This window comes from Saccharomyces eubayanus, chromosome XI (assembly GCF_001298625.1).
Source record: "Saccharomyces eubayanus strain FM1318 chromosome XI, whole genome shotgun sequence".
In the NCBI taxonomy this organism is placed as follows: domain Eukaryota; kingdom Fungi; phylum Ascomycota; class Saccharomycetes; order Saccharomycetales; family Saccharomycetaceae; genus Saccharomyces; species Saccharomyces eubayanus.
In genome coordinates this window covers 534,928-548,062 of record NC_030970.1, presented here as the reverse complement: position 1 = coordinate 548,062, position 13,135 = coordinate 534,928, and the positions used below count along the sequence as shown (strand labels likewise).

The following is a 13,135-nucleotide window of genomic DNA, read 5'->3' as shown; positions in this document are numbered from 1 at the left end:
CTGTAGGGAAAAGGATATGCTGTGAGGAAGGGAGTACAGATATACAACGAACATTACCTGCTTCCCCGAGATGTTTATCAGCTCCATTAGATTGTCCTCACAAAGACTCTTGGTCAAGAAACCGTTTACTGCCGTCACGTTGCGCGCCGCAACGGCACTACCCTTAAGATCATATTCTCAACCTGCATCCCTTCAAAACTCCACTGGCTTGACATGGTCTGACTTCTTCAAGTTGAGGAAACAACAACGGAGAATCAACGTGGGCTCTTCGCTCTTTACCGGGCTTTTGGGGTGTAATATTTCGTGGGCTTACCTCTCCACGATGGAAATAGATCCAACTCAACTGGTATTTGGGTTTGACCCATTGACCGTCATTTCTGCGGGGATAATGGCCGCCGGTGCCCTAGGCTACCTGTTGGGCCCTATAGTTGGTTCGCAAATCTTCAAACTTTCTCATCAGAAGCAATTGGAATACTTCAATGACAAAAATAAAGACTTTTTGAAACACATCATCAATAATAGGGTCGATGCATCGTCTCAAAGTTTCAGTAACCCTGTTCCAGACTACTACGGCGAGAAGATTGGCTCTCTAAAGGAATACAAACAATGGTTAAGGGATTGCCATGCTTACGCCAAGAAATCCAAGGAATTCTTGTAGCTGGGTGCACGGTCCTTTTCTTCTTTTACTCTGTATATATACATATATGAATAAAGCAATGCCATATATAACACAAATAAAAATAAGTTGAATGAAACCCTTTGATGGCCTATCGTTCTTTTCAAAAAAACGACACGAAGTCCAACGGATCAAAAATGTCTTGAATCATGTCAAACTCAGAAGTAACAAGATCATTGACGGGTATAGCGGTCATGACAGGGCCTGACAACGTTTCTTCGTGCGGTGTTTTGGTGTGCGGTCCGTTTGTTGTGTTCAAGTTTGTATTTGCTTCTATATGTTTGGCTAATTGTGAACTGGCATGGTCGTAAAAGGATGAGAAAATATTGAACTTGTCAGAATATTTCTCCATCTTTAAAAAACTCTCCATATTCTTTGCTCGAAGATGAAACTTGAAAGTGGTCATATTATCGTCATATCTGCCTATGGGGTGAAACTCATTATTCCATATACTTAAGATATCCGATCCATACCCGTTGTACTTCCGTACCATCTTCTGAAATTGCGACATGACTGGACAAACATCTTTTAGTCTCATGTCCCCGGAATCCTTCGAGTTATCGCTACGCTCTTCCAGTACCAATTCATTGAGTAAAAATTGCAAAATGATTCTCCATACATCTTTTTCACACGATCGATTCAAGATCTTGTAACTTATTTTGGCTGTGAACATCTTTTTAAAACAGCGATAGTATTCAAAGCCAAATTCGTTAAAGTATACGGACGAGATTCCGTAAAGAAACTCAATCATTTTTTTCTTGTCATTATGTTGTATTGCCTTGAATCGGTCTGCTCTGAGGATAAAGGCAGGAATCATAACCAAGATCTTATTCGCAACGATTTCCACAATTCTATTGGTGTAAAACTTAGCCAATGAGTCCACTTCTAACGACTCGCTATCGAAAAAATAATTGTAGCATTTCTCTGACAAATGAACGGTCATGTCCCATAAATCTTGAAAACTTCTGTAAAATTCTACAACATTACAATCGTATTCATGAGATATCATTTCTCCGTGTAATAAATTAAATGAGAATAAATCGATAATCCATTCTAATTCAAAGTTCAGATGACCTGTCGCTTCTTTTTCATCATTGGGTATACTTTTCAAAATATGAAACTTCCTTTTCAAATCATTTAGAGATCGACGTATTGAATTCAAATCCACTTTTCCCGGATCATCATTCAGCGTATCGTTAATTTTTTTCATTACGGTATCAAGCGGTAACATTCGAATGTACCATGTTGTGATATTCGCTTCTTCTTCAAAATGACACTGTAAGGATTTCCCAACCTGACATTCTTCACCACTAATAAAACACATTTTTCTATCCCAAAATAAAACGTAACTCCATATTTTTCTAAAGATTGAAACATAGTCATTAGTTTTCATCACCGAATATGAAGGTCTTGTCTGTCGGTTTATTTTAAAGAAATACTTTTCTGGTTGGGAAAAGCAGTACCAGTTAATGCCCATTTCTTTACATGAAGATATTATGGTCCCCATTAGTATTTGGCAATATTGGGTTTCAGGACCATCACCATCCTCAGGTGCACACCAATGTAGAAACCTTAATAATATGAGACACTGCAGCTGTAATAAGTTACATTTTCTTAAGATTTTCATCTCAAATAAGTAGTGATTTACTAGAGCCAAAAACTTAGATGTATCGATATCGAAAAGAACCGGATATATATATGGCGTCAGTTTACAAAATTTAACAGAAAGCTGGCATATCTTGATAATTAGTAGAATTATGCAAAATATCATATGGTCGTAATGTTTTACAGATATTGGATTCCCTTTGTCCACTACATTTTGATAAAAGACTGTAATTTCATGGCGTAAAATATTCATATCGAAAATCGGGATCATATTATAGATTTTTCGTTCAAAATAAGTTAGAATTTCATCTTCCAGTACCTTTAAAGAAGGTAAATAATCTTTTGCTGATATATTTTCAGAATCTTCATTAAATTTTGTAGCATTATTTTCTCTGTACTGGGCAAATTTGTTAAACAACGACTTGTGTATTGTTTGATGCGTTCGAAAATTATTGTCCTGGTCAACAATATCACTTCTATTGTGAAGTTCATCATCGGCATCAAATGTGGATAAAGCCTCAAAAGATCGAGGTAATCTTCCATTTTTCACATTATTACCATTTTTTCCTAATTTTTGCATCATTTTCTTGATCGCAATACTCCTAAAAGTCACCATTGCTTTCAAATATGGATCACGGTTCTCAATTGCTCTATCCGTAAACAGAGCAAACAGATTGCCAGCAGATCTCTTAGTTTCTAAATAGAATCCATTGGGGATCAAGTCAATAAATAATGGCGTTTCTTCATTCATCGGCACATAGTATCCAGGTGTCAGTGTTTCCTCCCGTATTCTTTGCCAATAATCATTATCTTGCCTGGGCAGCGAGAGCCTTTTTTTCTTAATCAATCCTATATTGGATCCTTCTGCAAAGCTTGTCTGGTTCCTTACTTGCTCAACCCCATCCAAAGCGGTACTGCTCTCCAGATTTCCTAAGCTTTCGGTCAAATAAACACAACTTTCCGTGTCTCCCAGCCGTATACATGTCCCACAGGGTTTTGTTCGATCGCATTTACTTTTCCTTTTTTTGCAATTGGTACATACCAAAGTGATTCTATGCCGCTTCTTTGTTCTTATTTGCGATTCGTAGTCCATTGGAAAATCGATTGTCACCTAAACCTCGCAACAATGGATGAGAACTGCGGTTTACGTCGTCACTGACTTATATCATAGAAGAGACCTTCATTAATAAGCTGATGCTTTATTGTTATACAAAAGTTACCCGAGCGTGCAAGCTCAATAGTCTCATCGCAACTGTATATGAAAAAATATTAGAGAATAAGGCTGTATTGATCAGATCCAGTCATAGATGGTGCCAAAGACCGAGTTTGAAAAGGCTAGATAGGGCTTAACTAATGATACCGCCACGCATAGTCCCATGGAGAAATCTTGCTGAGTTAGAGGAACTAAAAGGTTGGTTTTACCCAAGGACCAAAGATATCATCGAAGATAAAAGACATCGTGCTGTGCAAAGGGTGCAGAGCTACCAGCTCAAAGGCTCACAATATTTGCCTCATGTAGTGGACTCTACGGCACAAATAACATGTGCTGTGTTGCTGGATGAAAAAGAAACCGGTTCGGAACCGCATCGAGACTCTGTTCCTATACGATTGTCATACGTGATGGCTTTGATCCGGTTCGTCAATGGTTTGTTGGATCCAACTCAGCAATCTCAGTTCGCCATTCCTTTGCATACGCTAGCTGCTAAGATTGGACTGCCGTCTTGGTTTGTTGACTTGAGGCACTGGGGTACGCATGAAAGAGATTTACCTGGCTTAGAAATGCTCCGTTGGGCCGCCAATGAAGCTTTGTCTTGGCTGTATGATCACTATTGGAATGATCAAGAATTAGAAGATGATAGAGAGGATTTGGATGATGACGAAAATGGTTATGGATACGGGAGGAACAATAAAGAGCAGAAATATAAGGATAGTTTGGCTAAAACACTTGACAAGTGGAGACGACTCAAAAACGAGTTTCTAGAGCACAGATGGGTGTGGGAAAATGCAAAGGATAGTCTAATTACTAGCAGTAACTTCTCTGGAGACAATTTGGTTAATTACGATGCCCAAAGAGGGAAAGGTACACATGATAGTTCATCTGAAATTATGATAAGAGAAAACTTACGTCAATGGCAAGAACTTTGGAAAATGTCCATTTACCATGAGGAAGTAATTGGGGAATGTTTCAGCAATTATGACCCAATTTTGTTTAAAGTATTAGTATTGAATTTGAATGATTTTGACTGGAAGTTAATCGAATGGGTTGCCAAGAATTACAAAACCCAACAAGATGACACTAATACAGTTACAGTGTTGAAAAAGAAGTTCGACGTTTGGAAAGATTTACAAACAAGACTATTGGACGTCATAATAGGCAATCTTAATAACAAGAATATCAAGAATAAATGGCAAAACTGGGAGAAAGTCATTGATGAAAATCCGTCATATTTAATACTGTATCTTTGCCGGTCCATGCTAACTAAATTAGAAGCTGAGAAGGTCTGTGGAAATTCCTGGAGAAGCAAAAAACGCAAAAGACAATTTGACAGCACGGTGGAGGTCGAGACAAAACTAAAAGAGTATATAGACAGCTTATCGTCAAGGTTTAACGAAGGCGAAATAAAAGTTTACGATCTCACCCCCAGGGAAAAAGGAGCCCACATATTGAAGAAGGAGTCTAGTCCCGCTTTGAAGACTGTTACTAATAATATTTTAGGCGATTTGGCATCTTTAAAGCAGAGACTGTCCAATGGGGAAGCGGTTAATAAAAGACAGAAACACGAGGGTGAGACGGCTACATCGATGAAGAATTGGTCAATGATACAAAGTTGGGAACCCAAACCCTTTGGTGTCCTGTAGCCACGGTTTATCCAATTTATATTGATCCTTCTCAGAGATAAGTAATGTGTTATAAAAGCTGAATTATACGTTGTACCCTAACATATATATACACACGCGCGCACATACACACACACAGACGCAGATATAATATATATATATAAACATTCACAACAGTCCCTTAATTCAAATATGCAAACGAAAATGATGTGGATTCATACTCTATGGGAATAATCTTTCAAGATACCAGTCATATGAGTATTAGTGATCTTACCCTTTCTTTGTCTCTTCTTTTTGACTTCAACCCTCTTTGTTTGTCTTTTAATAGTTGCCGGATCAACACTAGCAGGCTTTAGACCTAAATCTTGTAGCTTTCTCGGTAATTCTGCGAATTGTGGCAACTGGACATTCTCCCACATTTTAACAAACTCTTCGTCGATACATTTCAAGTTACCGCCGCTATTGTACCAAACATATCTTGGAGTCTTATCTTTCTTGGTTCTTAATACCAAGATCTTACTGTCTTCCTCCAACGAATTGATGACTTCATCGCATTGTGGCCAGCCGTCCTTTAAATCCTTGCACGATATACCTTTAAAAGTCACTTGTGAACGTAACAACTTGAGTAATTCTGATGGGGAATGAACATCATAGGTGGAAAGATACTTGAAAGATCCCTTTTTAGGATCAAACTCGATCCTATCTAGCTTTTTCAGAAGTTCAATAACTTTATCGTCTTTCTTCATCGATAAGTAATCCAATAACTCATTGACCAACACTGGCTTACCTTTCTTTTGAATATATTCAGTTGCCCATAATAACTTGGATGAATCGTGACTCTTGGATATATCCGTTTGATTTGCCTGTAAAGCAGCTGCTGCAATGGAACCTGGCCTTACTTTCTTTGATGGAGAACCACCAAAATCTTCGTCGTTGTCGTCTTCATCGTCATCGTCATCGTCCAACGAAATGGCGTTGGAACTATTACTTCCGGCTTCCTTCTTGATTTCCGCCAACGCTGGATTCTTGGCAGAAAGCAAAGCGCTCTCTTGTGCACGCTCAAAAGCTGTTCTCTTCCTAGTTGTCCCATCTATAGTAGTGACAGTGTCATTGGTCTTTTTTTGTCCTACTTTAGCGGGTGCTATCACTGGGGCTGACTTGACTTTGTTTTTAAACGCATTCAAGTTGGCTAATAGAGGGTCCCTGTTTTTACTCATCACAAATACTCGCGGATCAACAAACTATCCAGTATGAAGCAGGTCTATACGTAACGGTTGCTTGTTCTGCTTAGCCTCAAGTTTTGTAACTAATCCGCTTTCTCATTCGTTCTTTTGCCCTGATTAGAAAGTACACTTCTCTTACCCGAAATCATCTCTTTTTTCTTTTTTCTTCCTGAAAACTTTCAAGTATAAAAGGCGCCAACTCTAGCATTTAACCACTTTGAGATATTCATTTGGTGCCATTTAAAGTAATTCAATATTTTGTTTTATAATGAAAAAAGTATAACAAAATTTGTGATGCTTTAGGGGGTTATTGTTCGGCGGTTTATAGGAGCCAGATCTGTCTTCCAGGCAGACCTCCAACCTATTCTTACTTCCAAAACCGTTGCGATGGCTTTCCATTAGATTTTCCTTTCATTTCCTCGGTTTAGTTTATTTTATATAAGTTACTTCGAGGAAGGAAAAGAAAAAGGATAATGAGTGTCGTAGATAAATCTTCGGTTCCGAATAGTCTGACTATTGGTATTGAGGTAATCCATCCTTAAAACCATTGCCGTTAGAGGTTGCTTCCGGTTATATCCGGTCAAGCGACCCATGAAATGGTGATGACCTGAGGTATGGAACATCTTTCTTACGATTTTCTTTAAAATGTATATATATGTGTGTGTGTACAGACTGTAGTATATGAGTATGCGTCTTTCCTCACTATGAATCATGCTTGAGGAAGTATTTACCACTTCCATCCTTCCACCACCTTCTCAAACAGCTAATGACGTTGAGGTCGATGTTGTCAGGATGATTGCTATCACAGAGGCATCTTTCTTGGAGTTTCATGTAGTATGCAGACGGGCATGTACCAAAAGGCATATGTTTGTATCCCAATTCATCAAAATGAATAATCTCATCTTTCTTTAATAAGAGTGACACGGCAATCGAATGCACTGGTGCGTCCCCCCATCTTTCGTAGTAGAAGCCACCTTTAGAATCTAAATGCTCGAAAAATTTGATATATCTCTCACTTCTGAAAAAGTTCAAATCACCGATCTCAAAGTTAGTCCAAAAATGGCATAGATTGTAATCGCTACTACTGTCCATTACAGCAAATGATTTGCCGAAAAAATCGAAATTGGAGACAAAACCAAAGGCATTACTTTCAATGTCTACGTCTCGATACTCCGTGTCCTCTAAATACTCTTCGACAGCGTCCCATAAACTCGGAATTGTATCTTCGTATTCATACATAGTAATAGCAAAGCCATATTTCTTATTATTCAGCCTCATCACCTTAAATGGATCGTAAGGGAAATCACAAAAATAGTCTACATCTGGCTCCACTCTGAAATAATAATCGTACTGGTTCAGTATTTTCTGTCTAAAGAAAAAGCCGGAGTTGAATCGGCACATGTTTCTATATGACTTGGACCCACCATACAAGATATTCTTCTCCTCCATTAATTGTAAAGCCTCTTCGAACAAAGTCTCGTTAATCCAAGAAGGCCGATTCCAGTCCTCCGCTGGAATCAATGCGTACTGTGTCTTACCACTCGCCATGGCAGTGGTGGCCTCAATAAACTCTGGATCAAATGGAACATCGTTAAGAAAAGTCCAGTCGTAGTGGAAGTCTTTATTGAAGCGGTCTTCGAGCGATCTCATAGAATGCAGTGCTCCCGGTAATTCCCAATTACGTACAAGCATAAGTAATGTGGCATTTTCTCTCTGTGATGTCTTTACCACAGGCTCGTCCAGTAACCTATCACTATACGTGTTGCTGGATAGCTTTAACATCCGATTCAATGACCTTTTTCTCGAAGAGTCATATCTCGAAGAGGCTTCTCGTGATCTTTCTCGAAAATATGAATCCAACCCTAGCTGACGTTGATGATACACAAGCACAAGCCAACATGTCTGAGCTACAAAGCAGAGTAGAAGACACCCCAAAAATAGTTTATTAGACTGTGTGAGAAATACCTTGTAAATTTGCATAAAGCCCCTACACCTCTAATTAAGCATTAACTACTATATGTTAAAGAATGTGAAGCGTTGCATAAACGTTTAAATCCTTCAAGAACTATAAAGGAACAGGAGTAGTCTCAGATTGCCGATTTATTTTACTTCGCCAGAGCACCCATCTATTTTTATAATTCACTGCCTCTTTTTTTCTTTTTTTTTTTTCCTTTGGACAAATTTCTATTGTAATGGAAATTCTTCAGCTGAATAAAGTTTAAAACACTGTAGCATTTCTGCACTTTGACATACAAAATCACGCTTTGTCATTGCGAGTGCTTAAATATCCTATGTAAAAAGAGGTTTGGTTCTATAATCTTATATCACTCAGATCCTCACTGTCGTGAATTTTCTTTGTCTCTGAGAATCGGTATATAGGTAAACTGGTACTGTTGCTAGTCTTGACAAATATGGATATTATTCCGCCTTTGATGACGCCGCCTTGCGGTCTCTTACTCCTGTCAGTCAGGAAATTCACCACGTCCTGAATGTTTTGTAAAATCTCTGGTAGAGTATGCTTTTGGATGTGCCCGACTCTGACACTTAAACAATTGTCATCATTGGGGATATATGAAGTGTTCTTACATATACTTCTCAGTTGCGCTCTCACATAAATTGGGTCGCATTTCTCGGCCATTTGCTGGCGTTTCAACTTTACTTCTTTGGACATTCGAATCATATATGGTAATTTCTTGCTACCATGATAAAATCTGTTGCCGAGCACATCAGGAAGTAAATGGTGGACTCTATAATCAGCAACAATCAAATCAAAGTCTTTATACAATTGGGTCAATTTGCTACCTTTGAATCTACGTCTCAAGTTCTTGACACTTATAATCTCCTTGAATAATTCCGATGTATGCTCGTCTTTAGTCAAAGTTTCTCTATACAGGGTGGATGGATCTTTGGTAATTAGCAGTATGTTTAAATCTCTTGGTTTGAACAACTTGCATTTGGTCAATGGTATAATCCGGGGAATGTTGTCCTTTTTTATACCCATTTTCTTCCCCATATTGATGATTATTTGAATGCTTTTATCATTTTGTAAAGATGCGTTTTCTCCACACTGTAAAATTAAAGCATTTAGGGCTTTTTCCGCTAGTTCGCTTTTTATGACATCTACTTGATCAACCATCTCAAATCTAAGTCAGTACGTCTTTTCTCCTTTCTCTTTATGCTCTCAAATATATATCGAGCTGGGCATCGGTTTTTTTCTTTCTTCTTTAGTGTATTTTTTTCAAAACCCAAAAAAATTTCACTGACATGTATAGCGAGATGTCAAAAAAACTAAACCAACTGCAAGAGTCGAGCATTTTAAGTAAGTTTAGTGCTGTGAGCGTCTTTGATTCGCTTGAGGTCGTTCATCACGTTAGTTTACTTCAGTGCTGTACGTAGTTTTGTTGGTACAAGGCTATATTGTAAAATATAAAAAGAAAAACAAATTAAATACAAAACGTATATATATATAATCTTTGTGACATATACGTTACGTTGTCAAAATAGCCTTACTAGATAATTCCTTTTTTTGATGAAGTTTTGCGCTCCTTAGTTCAATAAAGTAGCAATGTCAGATGGCAATTCTTCGATTTGAGTGGAGTAGAACTTTTCGATTTCTCTCATAGCACCAACGTCTTCGTTGGTAACAAAGTTGATGGCAACACCCTTTCTACCGAAACGACCACCTCTACCGATTCTGTGAATATAGTTTTCCTTGTTGGATGGCAAATCGTAGTTGATAACCAAAGAAACTTGTTGGACATCGATACCTCTGGCCAATAAATCAGTGGAGATCAAGATTCTGGAAGAACCACTTCTGAATTCCTTCATAATGGTGTCTCTTTCTTGTTGGGGCAAATCAGAGTAGATGGCGGAAACAGTGAATTTGTCGTCTCTCAACTTGGTGGTCAATTCTTCGACCTTTCTTCTGGTGTTACAGAAGATAACGGCTTGAGTAACGGAGATAGAATCGTACAAATCGGTCAAACATTCATACTTGAAGTCTTCTTCTTCAACGTTAACGTAGAATTGCTTGATACCTTCCAAAGTCAATTCATCCTTCTTAACCAAAATTCTAACTGGGTTTCTCATGAACTTGGTGGTAACTTCCAAGACATCATTTGGCATGGTAGCGGACAAAAGAACAACTTGAGTAGTTGGTGGTAGCAATGTGAAAATTTGGTAGATTTGTTCCTTGAAACCAGAAGACAACATTTCATCGGCTTCATCTAAGATGAACATCTTGATCTTGTCAGTTCTGAATCTACGTCTTTGCATGTTGTCGAAAACACGACCTGGGGTACCAACAACGATTTGAGCATCTTTCAAACCTTCAGCATCTTCAACAAAAGAAGTACCACCGATACAAGCATGGACCTTGATGTCCATGTGGAAAGCCAAAGCCATGACAACTTTTTGGATTTGTAAAGCCAATTCTCTGGTTGGAGCCAACATCAAAGCTTGAGGAGCCTTAACAGAGGTGTCGATTCTTTGCAAAGCAGCGACGGAGAAAGTACCGGTCTTACCAGTACCAGATTGAGCTTGAGCCAAAACATCGTGACCTTCAATAATAGGCATAATAGCACGTTGTTGAATGGCAGATGGTTCTTCGAAACCGTAACCGAAAACACCTCTCAACAAGTTTTCGTCCAATTCCATATCATCGAACTTGTAGACAACCTTGTCATAGTTGGTTAGACTAATTTGGGATTCTTCAATTTCAGTAATACCTTCAGACATCTTGTATATAGTTAGAAGGGGGCCGTATCGATTTAAATGTTAAAAATTCAAAAAAGGATACTTTCAAGAGAGAGTTCTCTCTAAATGTTAGGGCTGCATGTATTCATACCTTCGTTCGTTGATGGCAGTTTCAGTTCTGAGCATATCATCCACTGGACGGGTGGAAGAGCAAAAATTTTTCAGTCACTATTAACGTCGATAAGAATCGAAATGATATACACTGGGCATTGGAGACTACCAATATTATTTTCAAGAAGCTCTACGTTGGAGGTACGTGAAAGAACTACACTTTCTTTGTTCAAGATGAAGGGCTCATGCACTCAATCATGTCTTTTAGTTATATGTTATAAGCCTATACTTATGAAAGAATTCATTCTACTGCATATTCAAAGACGTCATCAGGGAAATACCTTTCAACTTTTGATAGGTAATCAGAATCTTCCCAGTCGAACCTGAAGTTCGGCATTTCTTGAGGTGAATTGTTGGGTTCGTCCTCTGTCGGATTCTCTTTTTCGAGTGCATCTTCAACACTCCTTCCCACTTTTCCTACATCGAAATCTTCTCCTTCTTCGTTGTTGATCGCATCTGCATCGCATACGTCTGGAAGGAATTCATCGTAACCCTCCTCATCCTGTTCCAGAAGTTTCACGTCGTCTTCGGTAGGCACAGGCGGTTCTATATCCTCTGATATGTCATCTTTATAAGTAATAGGGTCTTGTGTGACATCCGCGTGACTCTCTTGGTCTGGATTAGAGTCGTTGTTATTCACATGGCCGTCTTGATCTGATTTAGCGTCGTTTTTATCCGCAATACTTTCTTGGTCTGGTTTAGCGTCGCTGTTATTCACGTAGATGTCTTCATCTGATTTAGCGTCGTCTTTATCAAAACCACTATCATTTCCTTCGTGTTCGTGCATTTTGTTCATTGCCTGGGAATTCACATTATCCTTGTTTATGAAAGTTGTCAACCATTCAGTGAAATCCAGTGGAACAGGAACGGGAGCTGGCTCATTGAGCTGGACTCTGGTGTCTTCTTGCTTTGTGTCTATTGTTTCGACTTCCTTTTCAGTAGAAAAATCATTATCTTGAGGAATAGCCCCTGAAGATGCTGTTTGCGGAATAGTTTCTTGAGATGCTGTTTGAACATTATTGTCCTCATTAAAATCATTGATATCAATCTTCGAGACGTCATCTACCAATTTGTTTTCCTGCTTAAATTCCTCGTACACTCCATTCCATTGGGTATTGTATTCGTTTCTAACAAAGTTTGTCTGAGACCACAGAGACCATGGTTTATGTTGGCCAATGAAATGAATCAGTTTGATAGTTGGTTTAAAATAATTCATAGCAGGTGAAGATTCATAACCAAGATTAGGGGTGGTCACATTATATGTAAATGATAACTGTACCCACTCTCGGGGAAAGCTTTCTTTGAGCAGCTCATCCGTGCAGCAGTTTTGGTTAAAAAACTGATTCAAAATGCCCTGATCAGCACCATCAATTGAAGTATTTTCGATAACATAGTTCTGTAAAACAGATGCAGTATCAGCATCTGGTATCAGCATCATAACGCCGCTATTGAACATATCTGGCCAGCCAATGTCAGCAACAGCACCAATCTGTAACTTAGTTTGTTTAGACATAATGTCGAACAATCTTAGAAAGTCTTTATTCAGGGGTAAAGTGTCTGAATCCAAATATAGAACTTGTTCGTACTGGGTTAGTTCCCATAGTCTTGCCTTTATTAGAGCAAACGACAATTCGGGCCTTTCCAAAAGAGCTAGATTTTCACTGTTTCTCTGAATACTTTCATCTTGGCATTCCAAAGGGTTTACAAGTACGATATCGTCGTATATTGTTTTCAAAAGATCTTTGGCCAAATCGCTCAAAATGTCATTGAATAAGGGAGTTGTCACAACAAGGCATGCATCAATTCTATCTTTCCTACCCGCTTCCTTTAACAGTTTGTTAACTTGATGACCAAGAGCAAACACGCCCGGTAAATAATCCGCGGAGTACAGTAGTGTGACAATGGCTAGTTTTCTACACATTCGTCC

At 38.6% G+C, this 13,135-nt stretch overlaps 7 protein-coding genes across 7 annotated transcripts; 2 read left to right on the top strand and 5 right to left on the bottom strand.

Annotated features, from left to right (window-relative positions):
- Positions 1 to 70: 70 nt before the first annotated feature.
- PAM17 (Pam17p) lies at positions 71 to 658 on the top strand (the record flags this gene model as incomplete). Its single annotated transcript, XM_018366503.1, has 1 exon — positions 71 to 658. One exon carries the CDS (start codon positions 71 to 73, stop codon positions 656 to 658), a length of 588 nt encoding a protein of 195 aa, XP_018221095.1.
- Positions 659 to 3,634: 2,976 nt separating this feature from the next.
- Positions 3,635 to 5,140, top strand: LAS1 (rRNA-processing protein LAS1; the record flags this gene model as incomplete). The annotated part of the gene is made up of 1 exon (XM_018366502.1): positions 3,635 to 5,140. One exon carries the CDS (start codon positions 3,635 to 3,637, stop codon positions 5,138 to 5,140), a length of 1,506 nt encoding a protein of 501 aa, XP_018221094.1.
- Positions 5,141 to 5,334: 194 nt separating this feature from the next.
- On the bottom strand, positions 5,335 to 6,336 carry TFA2 (transcription factor TFIIE subunit TFA2; the record flags this gene model as incomplete). The annotated part of the gene is made up of 1 exon (XM_018366501.1): positions 5,335 to 6,336. One exon carries the CDS (start codon positions 6,334 to 6,336, stop codon positions 5,335 to 5,337), a length of 1,002 nt encoding a protein of 333 aa, XP_018221093.1.
- A 708-nt stretch (positions 6,337 to 7,044) lies between these two features.
- Positions 7,045 to 8,322, bottom strand: KTR2 (mannosyltransferase KTR2; the record flags this gene model as incomplete). The annotated part of the gene is made up of 1 exon (XM_018366500.1): positions 7,045 to 8,322. The coding sequence occupies one exon, from the start codon at positions 8,320 to 8,322 to the stop codon at positions 7,045 to 7,047; it is 1,278 nt and encodes a 425-aa protein (XP_018221092.1).
- Positions 8,323 to 8,653: 331 nt separating this feature from the next.
- Positions 8,654 to 9,478, bottom strand: UTP30 (Utp30p; the record flags this gene model as incomplete). The annotated part of the gene is made up of 1 exon (XM_018366499.1): positions 8,654 to 9,478. The coding sequence occupies one exon, from the start codon at positions 9,476 to 9,478 to the stop codon at positions 8,654 to 8,656; it is 825 nt and encodes a 274-aa protein (XP_018221091.1).
- Positions 9,479 to 9,888: 410 nt separating this feature from the next.
- TIF1 (translation initiation factor eIF4A) lies at positions 9,889 to 11,079 on the bottom strand (the record flags this gene model as incomplete). Its single annotated transcript, XM_018366498.1, has 1 exon — positions 9,889 to 11,079. The coding sequence occupies one exon, from the start codon at positions 11,077 to 11,079 to the stop codon at positions 9,889 to 9,891; it is 1,191 nt and encodes a 396-aa protein (XP_018221090.1).
- A 370-nt stretch (positions 11,080 to 11,449) lies between these two features.
- On the bottom strand, positions 11,450 to 13,129 carry GLG1 (glycogenin glucosyltransferase GLG1; the record flags this gene model as incomplete). The annotated part of the gene is made up of 1 exon (XM_018366497.1): positions 11,450 to 13,129. One exon carries the CDS (start codon positions 13,127 to 13,129, stop codon positions 11,450 to 11,452), a length of 1,680 nt encoding a protein of 559 aa, XP_018221089.1.
- Positions 13,130 to 13,135: the final 6 nt, after the last annotated feature.